Raw genomic sequence first — 12,313 nt, forward strand, 5'->3', positions numbered from 1 at the left:
AGGCAGTCTTAAGCCCTCGATCCCGTTAGGCAGATGTGAGATGTTGGTGCCAGCGAGCGCTCTGAGGCCTGCTGCTGTGGATGTTTACAGTGCGAGGTGGCCACAGCGTTGCAGTGGGCCCTTATTTACTGTGAGCTGGCTGCTGCTGTTCAGGGTGTTTATGAATGATCTTGGGAGGACATTGTTTTCTTTATGTCGGAGCTGCCTGGCTAGCGCCGCTGTGTCGTCTGTTTGTGCATAAAGTACGTGCTGGGGAGCTGGGCCAGACAATAGCCTGGCTGAGCGACTACCCACGCACACAATAGAGTGGTGGGATGAGGCCGCGTTTTGGGGCCGCGGTTTTGGGGTCTGTGGGGGTGGAGGTAGGATGGATGGGGGCAGGGGCAGTTGGATGCGGCCCTTGTCTGTATGGCGTTCCCAGAATGGGTGAGCGGGGATTGGGGGGGGGGGGGGGGGGGAGGGCGGTGGGAACCCGAGCACATCCCCATTGGGATCACGTAGCAGAGCAGCTGGATTTCTTTCATGGTGCAGCGGGGAAATAATTAAAAGTTCTCGCCATTGTAAATGTCCAGTGAATTGGCATGAAGCTCTCAAGCTGACACATGTTTGGTTGGTTTGTTTACTTACAAATAGATGTGTGTGTGTGTGTGTCTGTGTGTGTGTGTGTGTGTGTGTGTGATATAAGGATATAAGGTTTTAGTTACAAAGTTAGCTGGCTTTGTTACCCGCGGTTTATCTTTTTTGGAGAGTATTGGCAACAGGTCAGGGACAATGGGAGCCCATCTTGAAATTGCTCCGTCCTTGGGCTGAGTTTATGGTTTCAGAGGGATAGGGCCTGTAAGACCAGCAGTATTATCACTTTCTGTTGTCTCTGTACACACTGCAGTGCTGCCCACACAATCGCTATCTGGCTGATTGTTGCTGCTGCTTGTCAGACGAGGGCTCTTCTACAAGGTTCTTTTGTTGTTAGTGTATCAGAGCTGACTTTACTTACTTTGACTGCTGTGTGAAAAGTAGTGTGAGTGCACAGAAAAAGTAAGAGTAAATGAATAAAATCCACACGAAGAGAGAAAGTTGTTCCATTTAATTCTATGCATAATCTTAAGAAAGACCTAAATCAAGATTGTCACATTTCCACAGCACACGCACACAAGCACACTCCAAAAGCGCAAACAAAGAAAATGCACAGACAGTTATAGATCAAAAGTAAATTGCCTCAATATCTAAGCAATGTCAATTCTGCATAAAGATTGTCCTCTAATCTCTACACCACTAACACTGAAGCAATCGATTACTATAAAATATACCTTTATTATTAAAAAATTATATTAAATTCTAATGGCACTTCTACAAATTCTATTAAAAAGAGTTTTCGTTCAACATTTAGAAGCTTTTTTTTTTTTTTTTTTTGAACCAAATTAAAACTGAGACAGTCAAATGTTGCACAAGAAGCAAATGCAATAATAAATATTTCTCATGATTATACACAATTTCACAGTTGTAACCTGCAGAGGACACAATTCCAGTATCAGTAAAGTCGTTTTTTTTTTAGACTTAAAGATCATACAGCATGAGTTAGGCAAACATAGCCCTCAATCAAGAGTAGCGCTGTTTCCACAGTAGTCAACAATCAAAATCTCAGTGTTTCACATTCAACAGTGACATTAACTAAAAGGAACAGACAGTTAGCTCCCAGTAGCATTGGCAACTAAAAACCAAATCACAAAAAAAAAAATGCTTCTCTTCAGTTTAACACCTTGAAAACGGATATAGTCACATAAACAGAAATGGTGAAAGTAATCTCAAATGTAATCTCTCGCAAAGCAGCAAAAAAATAAATGGACTTGAAACTTTTATTTTGTCAGATTTTTTTTGACATGATGGGAAAACAGGAACAACAGTTGTGAATCACTTCAGTGGGCGACTGTCGCTGTGATGTGAACTTTAGCCACAGTCGAGGGCAAAAAACGTACAGTATAGAAAATGGGCTTCTCCAGATGCAACACCTGTTCGTGTGTCTACAAGGCACGTTTGGTGATCATCCTGGAGGTATAAATAAAGACTGCAAACAATAAAAAGAAAAGAAAATCGTCACATAGTTGTTTTTTTCGACCTCTGTACACACGTACATTAGAGAATCAAGCAATTTAATTTGCACCACATAAGAAACGTACCTTATAAACAGTGACAAAAATCTACATTCCTGTGTGTTCTGATTGAAATGAACATTATTAACAGCTATGTATCTGAAATTGTTCTAGAGTGATTAAACTCTCAGGGCATGTGAACGGCAGGAAGGTTTGCACAAGTTTATAGGGAGCCATATCACATTTCTCGTAAAAATTACACACAAGCCTCATTCATTCATTCAAGCACCCATCGCTGACTTCAGGTCAGGGAGCAGGATGAAAACAGACTGCGGTAATTCTGAGAGAAATGCTTTGACTCGCACTTGACTCGAGCTCCTCCCGTTAGAAATGCGGACAAAAACCGTTTGCAAAATGCTGAGAAATCACCTGTGAATTCATTTCTGTGTCCTGAAAGAAGTCTTGGCGATTTAACGTGAAGGAAAAACAAACAAAAAAGAGAAACACCTTCGGGTGCGCCAACCTGCAATGGATACGCAACACCTACACATTTCACCTGTATCGTCACAGTTGCCAGACAGTCACCAACAGTTTTTCTAGATTTAGTACTTGGGAAAACAATACTGTGATAAATCTGATATTCTCTTGACGGATGTGCAATCAAATCACCGTGGTATCTCCTCCATGTCGAGGAACAATGAAGCATTTATCTACTGCATGTTGGGGTGGGGGTGGGGGTGGCTGTTCTTGGATGCCTTCAAACAATACACCTGTTTACAGTGTCCTTGGTCTCCCTTTGCTAAATACATTTCTCACATTCCAATGGCTCCATTCAAGACAGAAAAGTGCAAAGAGAGGCCTGCGCTGCCTTTTCTCCCCACAGCTAGCAGAGACATACACAATGATCCCTTGAGAACTACCTGGGATTTGGTGGTGTGGGAGGAAACAATGCCTGTATTGTCTCCTTTCTATAGGTAGCCACTAACCAATGCCCTACCGGTGGGGCCGTGCTTGTGAACAACCGTTTCCTGTGGCAGAACGGCAGCCTGAGCCGTATTAACTGTTCTGATTTGTAGTGAGTCCAATCAAGTCTTGAATATGGAGAAGGAACCAAGCTCCCTGGGGAAGACGTGACACTTTAAGAGACTGCAGCCTTAATAAGACACCCGGCTCTCTCCGCCTTACATGTGTTGTAACAACAAAACAGTTTGATAAATAGAATATATATTTACATTAAATATACATATAGTAAGAAATAGCAGCCTAGACAATAGTGTTGAAACTATATGCATGCTAAAAAAAAACAAAAAAACAAGTGCTTCTCTATGCTCCATGTGACAAACCTTGAACGCTCCGCAGAGATTTCTACACGGCATATTAAAATACAATTACAGTAACTCGATTTGCACAGAGAAAAAAAAATGAACAGACAGCCCCAACACCTGTTAATGAGTACCAAGATCGCTAGGCAAGACGCGACGTCTTTCAAGCTTATAGAAATAAAGTAGTACACCTACAGTAAACCCTGAACCAAGTCAAACTAATAAATATATTCGGATCAAGTCTTCTCAGGACAGATTAGACAAGTATTATGAACTTTTAGTGCTACACCCTCTGCTAAGAATCCAGATAGCATCTATGTGAACGGCCAGACGAAATCCATTTCCTTCCAGGACAGTATCACTAAAGGCTCCAGCTTCATCAGTAGTAACATATACACGTACAGTAAGAGGATATGATGATGTGACGAGGTTAATTCAAAAAGGAGGAAAAGTCAGTAGATTCAGCTGAATGGCACGTGGAGCACAGCTTTGATGATCAACCAGGTACTGAACAAGATCCACCCGTCTCTCTCTCTCTCCCTCCCTGCTGAGGGTGTGCCCTCAACACCATGTCAGTCAGTGTACCCTTTACGCCATACCAGGAAATAACAATGTAATTTACTGGCAACCGTTTGCTTTCAACCCAAACGAGTAAAGAAACATTTAATTGACGAGACCTTGATGTACGTACTTTAATCGCATTCTTGTAAAGTATTCAACTAAGGACACTCGTGGATTCCAGAGTAGATAATTACCTTTGTTACCACCTGGTATGTGGAGTTTAATCCAGATTCTTTTAAAAGGCCTGAAAACTCCCTCTTTTTTTTGTTTTTACAAGAAGGCATAGTGATATCTCATTCTTATTTAAGTAAGTACACTAGGTGAAGTGTTAAGAATTTCAGTAGGCACCAGTGTTACAGGCATTAGCTTTTAACTACTCTCCAGCCCTCCTATGATTATAGAACTTATTTTTTAAGTAGCAAATTAGAGGGCCATTCCATCGATATGTGCTCACTCACATTAACAACTAAAGAGCTGGTAGCTCAACCCCAGGCAAAAAAAAGAAATATGGTGATATGATGGTCTGCTTGCCTCTTGTTATAAACATAAATCTGAACCCAACTTCATTTCAACCAAACAAAAATTCTACTTCCATGAAAGAAAATAGTTATACTTCCAGTAGTCAAACTTCATTAGTTTTGCTGCCTTATGATAGTTTACTTGTTAAGGACTAGACAAATACCAAAAAATAAATAATAATAATAATAATAATGTGGGAGTTAAAAAAATCATATATTGCTACTTAAGGACGGTTCTGATCTCCCATGTGCACAAATAAAAATCTCACTCACATCTTACGATTGTATTAACATATGTTAGCATTAGCTAGCACCCATTTGCCCACTGCGTATGAACATGGGACGCTTTTTTTCTTTCAGCAAATAGACTCTTCAAATAAACTCAGATTGACACAAACAAGACCGAAACAAACAAGTGCATCATCTGATGTGTTCACCTTCGTTGACACGGATCCAGCTTGGGTTTCACAGCACCCATGTTTAGCCACCTTCACCTTTCTGCCTCTGACACAGTCCAGGCACAGAGAACAGCTCCAGTTTTAACGTAGCTACAACTTTTGACTTGAGAAAATGCCACGTGGGGTAGAATCCAAAGAGATGCGTCTCCAACAAACTGCCCAACATGTGTGTACTAATGTGGAAAGTGTTCAGTAGTAGTATTCAGTGTATGAAAAGACATTCGGTCTTATGTCCTGGCACTGGTGAGAGGCGTTTTATCCAATGGCGAGAGTCTTGACAAGGCCACAGTGAAACTTCCTGATGTGGCGGTAGAGGTCCCCAGACTGGGTGAAGCGCCGCTCGCACCACTTGCAAGCGTGAGGCTTCTCGCGTGTGTGAACTACAGCGTGCCGACTCAAGTTATGGGAGTACTGGAAGCTCTTGCCACACTGGCCACAGGTGTATGGCTTCTCGCCAGAGTGCGTGCGCTCGTGGCGCTTAAGGGTGTACATGCAGGAGAAGGTCTTGTTGCACTGCATGCAGGTGGGGACCGAGCCGTCGGGGGACAACTTGGAGCGAGCGCCGTCCTTCTCGCGGAAGTGGGAGCTGAGGTGCAGTTGCAGCACATGGGGGCTGGGGAAGACTTTGCTGCAGAGGGGGCACACACACACCTGTTGCCCCGGGGGCAGGAGCACCCCGCTGGAGGTGGAGATGTCTGAGGAGGCCAAGTCGTCCTCCTCCTCCTCCTCGCTGTCCCCCAGCAGCCTACCCCTCCTCTCCGCCACCTCCCTGCCCGGGGCGCCCTCCCTCCCTCGGCAGGCCTCCCCCTCCTCGTCCATCAGGTCCTCCTCCTGGGAGAGCAGGGCGGCTGTGGAGCCGTTGTTGCCTGGGAAGAGGGCAGCGAACCCTGTCACCACTGAGCTCCTGGCACTATTCCCAAAGCGCTGGCTCTCAGGGCTCATCGGCTCACTGTCCTCCTGCTCTGACAGCAAGTCGTGTTCGTCTTTAACAAGTGGCTCAGTGCCCTGCTGCTGGCTGTCGAGGGCCAGCTGTCCCGAGACGTAGGAGGGGTGTAAGGGATCTCTGCTAGACAGAGGCTTGAAAGACAAATCCAGCGCACAGTCCATGTCATCCGAAGCCCGGGACCTCTGGGACAGCGATACGGTGGAACTACTGACATCAGCTTTTGTTTTTCCAGCTGTTTGGACGCAGGGCTCGGCCTCTGCTGACAAATAATTGACACTTACAAGGTCCGGGGACCTGCCGGAGTGACCGTTTGCCTTCTGCCTGCTCCGCGCAGACCTATCACAATCTGTGACAGCCAGCCTGACTTCGCTGTTGTCCATGTCAAACTCAGCTGGCGGGGGGGCCCTGTGAAGCCCCTGAGACTGTGTCTGGGGCTGTCGCCGGATGAGCTGCTTACTGTGCAGCTTGCCTTCAGAGGAATTTTGCCTGTCCAGACAGCTGAGCCCCAGACCCTCGCTCATCTTTTCATCCAGAGACGAGAGTTCCTTATCTTTAAGCTTTCCTTTACACACTTTCACTATATCATACATGTGGAGGTAACTGGCTGCTGCCAGGACATCCTCCACCGGGAGAGAGCTGAATTCCAACTTCCCCTCATACATAAATTCAAGGAGCAGGCTGAAAGCCGGGGCTGTCACAATGTCACTGTTGAGATGCACAACGTCCCTTTTGTCCAGCTGGTCCCTGTAGAAGAGATGGAAGTACATGCTGCAGGAGGCCAGCACGGCTCTGTGCGCTTTGAATTTAGCCTCCCCGACAAGAACAGTGCAGTCACAGAGGAAACCTTGGTGACGCTGCTGACTCAGACACTGCAGCAACTGGCGGCTATGGTCTGGGAACTCCATTCTTCCTTCATAACCTGATGAAAAACAGGAAAAACAGGATAGTGGATAAACCAAATGAAGCCATTCAGAGGGCACCGCGGAGCTGCCGTCGCCTATCAGACACGACGTGGCCAAAAGCAGAGAAAGTGTGAGGAATAACTTCAGCCAAATTATTTAAAAAGTATATGATCAAAACATGCAAGACAATAAACCTGCGCGTGTTTTAAACATACAAGTTCATAAAAAGCATTTGCAATTCGTAAACTTTATTCGGAAAGATAGAAGTCCCCTAAAAGATCTACATCAACAACTTTGTCCAAGTTGAGAACAGAAATCCTGCATTCTCTCCAGTGGTGCAGGACACGCTACGCTGCGCTCACCCACCCATGTATGTATCACGGAGCAAACGGATCCGCTCTCCAGATCAACCGAAGGACTTTCGGGTTGGTAGTAGTCAGCGTACTTCTCGAGCTTCCTAAATTTGCGAGAGGGAAAAAAAAAAAAAAAGTGGCGCACCGGCGCGTTTCCGATCGCACACTTAAAACAGCGGTGTTTACAGAACACGCGAGCGGCACCGCGGCAATGCTAGCAACTCGTCCATCGGGGGAAGGAGGCTAACGTGAAAAAATAAGAGCAGTGCAGAGTGAGTAAACTGGTGCTCTGTTTGCTAATTACACTGCAAGCTGTGGAGTCAGCTGCTCTGACATCACCGCAATGGAAACGTTACCTCCAGCTGTGCTCCCCTTTTATGCCATATGTTAACTCTGGGCGACGCAGCCCAAACTACACACACAACTTGTAAAATAAAGAAGAAGAAGAAGAAAAAAGTGGATTAATAAGTGTCACAGGATTACATTTCTAACTTTTTTTATTCATCGGGTAATTTATCACCAAAAGAAAAAAACTGCAGCCGACAACCGCGGTGGATAATAAAAAAACGCTTACGCACTCATGATCAGACACACGCGCACAACTGTGAGATATTTGTTTAAAATGGTTAATCCGAAACAGAAAAGGGCAGATTGTACGAAAAAAAAAAAAAAAAAAACTCAAGTGAATTGGATGTTAAAGTTTGATGCTGCCGAGAAGAATGTGCATGAGTATCGGCTATAATGTCGTGCGCAGTAGTTATATTCTAATAAGAGACATAAACGTGTAGAGGATACAGGAGAGCCAAGGGCGCAGTAAACTGAGCTCCATGTCCGTGTTGGGAAACGCATTGCTAGGAGCCTTTTAAACAGCAGAGGAACTCAACTGCGCTGAACGAAGCGGCGAGGGGACACTCTTTAACTTTGGCTTTCTCCGTTTCAAAGCACAAAAACGCCGTACTTACATTTATTTCCGCCCGGTTCGTCGTGTTCTTTCCTAGAAGCCCCGACGTCCTTTCATGATGTGCGGCCAGATGTTCGCTTCTCCTTGTCGTTTCTTGAGCTTCAGTCCGACCCTGGCAAGGCAGGCTGCACTCAGCGCTGCTGTGTGTCAAGCAGGTTGATAATGGCACAAGTCTCGCGATATCGCGCGGCCACAATAAGTTCTGTACTACTCCGTGAATTCACACAGCGGCAGCAAGTAGCAGAGTACACTGGGAACATCAATTGGCTTGTCTTATTTAAACACCTGTCCCATGAACGGAACTTTCAGTGTGATAAATCCGGAAGAATCGAAACGCATACATCTATATCTACATACATATATATATAGGCCTATACTGTATATCCAAATATATATATACTTATATATATATATACATATATATATATATATATATATTAATCCAGAATGTAAATGTGCAAGCTGAAAATGTTGCCTGTGGTTTTATGCCTGCTGTGGATGAAAGAAGCTGGTGTCTGTGAAAGTAAACTGATGCAGAGAATTATGAATCATGCTTTGTTAATTTGGAGGGTCAGTGGACTATTGGGAACTTTCTAAGAGCCGTTCTCTCTAATCCCGGGTTGTGGAATTCCCTGGCACCAACATCACCCAGCGCCTTTGTTTTCTGAGATCACACTGTGGTCCTGGCTGTGACTTATTTAGCCTTAATTGTCCGAAGACAGGTAGGATGCTGATTTATGTGGACCACGTTTGGGGAAAAAAAGTCACACATTTGTGTTGAGTATGTCAAAAAAAAAAACACAGTCTCTGGAGTCTGTTCTGTAATTGTTAAAGCTATATGGTGGCACAGCGGAGACACAGGGGCTCGAGGTTGCAGCTGCTCATCTCGTGCCCCCCCCTCCTGTCCCTCGCTGTGCTCCCCCAACTGCTTTGGTCACCTTTGCCCTGTGTTCCAGCTGCCGTGTGTTTTGAAAAGGCCATTTGCAGCTCCTCACAGCCTTCTGACACAGAGGGGAATGAGCAATGTGACGGGAGGCGGCAGCCACTGGTCGGAAGGGGCCACCGGCTAGATTCTTATCCACTTACCGCTTTATTCCATTTTTAGTTTGGCTGTTACTGTTACAGAGGGTGGGTATCTGCACTCTGGTCATGTCCAGATGATCACAAATGAGAGAGTGTCATGCTCTCTAAATAACAACTCTCTTTATTTGGTCTAAACGCATACATTTGCTGTTCCGCAAAAACAAACAAAATGATGAATAACTTCTTAGTTGTGACAAAACACCAGTAAGATAAATGTTTGTACTGAAGCATCAGATGAGTGTGCCACATGAAAAACAATTTGCCATTCAGCACACACACACGCGCACACACACACACACACACCCACACACACACACCATCAATGCAGGAGCAGCGATGTGGATAAGAATAGGAGCAGTGGCCCTGTGTTTCCCTGGCAAACGTAGGCACCCAGTAGAGGAGGGGTGTGTGTTCACAAGGCAAGACAAAGCAGTGGTTGTGCCTGGGGACCGCGGCCTCAGAGAGAGAGGCTCGGCACGGTGAAGGTTCTCACACACAGAAAAAGATAGAGACAGAGAGACAGAGAGGGAGAGAGAATGAGAGTGGGAGAGTGGGGGAGCAGGGAGAGAGAGAGAACACTTCCTGGAGGTTCATTCTTCCTCTCTGCAATCATCAATGGCATTCTCCCCCTGACCCACTCCTCTCTCAGACAAACAAAAGACCCCGCATTCCAGTGTAGCCTGACCGGCCAACCAGCCACAGTTGAACCACATCCACTCCCCACTGGACCAAAGTCTCACCATAGGGGTGGGCTTGAGTTGTGTTTCAGATGTCTGTCTGAGGATGCTGCTAATGTATCCTTATGCATTGAAAATCATCTTGAAACAGCTCAACATATAATTCATCCATTGTTATTATCCGCTAAGTCATAATATTCTACACCGTATGACTGCATTGTGTGTGTGTTTTTTTTTTTACAGCTGCACCATTCCAACAGTTGGAAATCTCCTTGACGTGGTGAAAGGAGATTTTATGAGTTTGAACAATATTTGGCACATCATGAGGTTTTAATGACTGACAGACAGTCAATCTTCAACAAGATAGGTTGAATTACCACAACAGCTGTATCCCTTTATATTTGTCCTTGTGATTTGTTTTTGTATTTTACATGCTTTTACACACACAGACTTCATTTGAGATGACTTTCAGGTTTTCTGCAAGCAAGCTGGGAAACCCATCAGACAATGCAAGAAATTCTCTGCTCGTTCAATCTTTGAATCTTGAATCTTTGGCACCGTAGCCAAAGCTGCATAACAGGTGGACAATACATCGAGGAAAATAATGTGACAGTTGCAGCAACATTGCACTGCTGTTGCCAGGAGATGCCGTATTGGTCAGACCCCCCACCACTTCCTCCCTGTTATGGCCCTCCTGCCCTTCTGTGTCTAATTGTTGCTGCCGCATGTTATCTGCTCTCCTTCAACAGCCCATTAAGTTCTGTTCTGTTTGTTATAATCTCTGAACAGACACTGCAAGCTGACAAGAAAAGAGATCAGATGAGTCTCGAACAGGAAAGACATTATTAACTCACTTTGACTCTTTCATCTGGCTACTTTTGCTTTGAACCTGCAAAACAACAGGGTAGGCATTCCCATCACCGGACCAGAGACAGCCGAGGAGGAGGAAGAGGAGGAGGAGGAGGAGGAAGAGGAGGAGGAGGAGGAGGAGGAGGAAGAGGAGGAGGAGGAGGAGGAAGAGGAGGAGGAGGAGGAGGGCACCACTGAATAACAGCAGCAGAAAATATGGGATACCCTCACTCAGCTCCGTTTGTATGACAGGAACAGCTTGGCAAGGCTGACACATGGTAGCAGTGAGGAACACATTACAGTGTAAATGACAAATAAAGGAAATGACAACAGAGGAGGCTGAGAGACCGAGGGCAGAGGCCAATACGTTTTTTTTTATCACAGAGGGAACGTTGGCTGCTGTCCCTGCTATCCTGTTCATGTGACGTTATTTATCAGTTAATTGCACAACCTTTCAAAAGCACGGTCTTGCATTTTAATATCAAACACATTTGTAGTTCACTGCACTTGTGCCAAAGCTGATAAAGAAGACTATGTTGTGCATACAGATACAAATGTGTCTTCATAAGAAATATTAAACTGCAAAAATAGGTCAAATATAACTGTATATAAAGCAATAATATCATAAGAACTGGTATGGAGAGAGGTTTTCTAAACATTCAAATGGGAATTTAAAGATATATTAGACTAAGTCATATGAGAGCTTCACTGGATTCAGAGGATCCCTGACTTCTTTTGCGTGTGACTGAGCTGGCCTGTCTGTACCTGTCCCAAACTGGTTTAACTCCTACCTCTCTGGAAGGCAGTTTTGTTGTGGATGTAGATGAGAGTTTATGCAAAACCAATGTGCTATAACATTAAGGGGTATCATTTGATACAACCTCACATTTATAATGCTTTTACATTTCCCTTTAATGTTTCATCAGGACAAGTGCAATGGTCTTTCATATCTGTCCCGATGTTGTGTAACTTTATGGATCTGCATCTCCTGTTGACACAACTAATGCCATTCTTAAATATCAAACACGAGTAGTCTTGATGATGGAAATAATACTTTGACAAAACAAAGGCAAATCAAAGTCCACTTACTAGCTTTTAAAAGTGGATGAAGCATTTATCATAAACATGACTCTGCAAGGTTAATATTTGTTAATATTTCACTCCATCCACTAATAAAGACCATGTGATGCAGTTGAAAGCTCCAGTAAAAAACATGTTCACATCTCAACCAGGATGCAGCCAATGTGCTGGGATGCCAAAATAAATAACGGCTGTGAAAGTGCCTTCAGTAGGATTTATCCCTGGCCACAAAGACATCTAAAGGTTATATTGGAACCTGAACTTAAATGCATGGCTGATGGCCTTTTATTGGAAATGTCAATGGCACTTTCCACTTCACAGCAACTCAGAGTGAAGGAATGTCTTCTTTAGCATGATGACTGTAATTTTATCCAATCAGGTGCATCCAAAAATAAGGCCTAAATCAAATACCAGAAGAAAGCTGCTTGAGCCGACAAGCAACAGAAGGACAGTAGCATCACACCAATCGCAACACTGTCTACAATGGTTACAGTACCTGCTAATTTAAAAAAAAGG

The 12,313-nt window shown here is 44.5% G+C and overlaps 1 protein-coding gene across 1 annotated transcript; it reads right to left on the reverse strand.

Annotated features, from left to right (window-relative positions):
- Positions 1–1,354: 1,354 nt before the first annotated feature.
- Positions 1,355–8,217, reverse strand: zbtb42 (zinc finger and BTB domain containing 42). The gene is made up of 2 exons (XM_079174314.1): positions 8,110–8,217; positions 1,355–6,811 (listed from the first exon to the last, which is right to left on the reverse strand). Exon 2 carries the CDS (start codon positions 6,795–6,797, stop codon positions 5,202–5,204), a length of 1,596 nt encoding a protein of 531 aa, XP_079030440.1. The 5' UTR covers positions 6,798–6,811; positions 8,110–8,217; the 3' UTR covers positions 1,355–5,201.
- Positions 8,218–12,313: the final 4,096 nt, after the last annotated feature.

Source organism: Pholis gunnellus (assembly GCF_910591455.1).
Source record: "Pholis gunnellus genome assembly, chromosome: 15".
NCBI classification, from domain to species: Eukaryota; Metazoa; Chordata; class Actinopteri; order Perciformes; family Pholidae; genus Pholis; species Pholis gunnellus.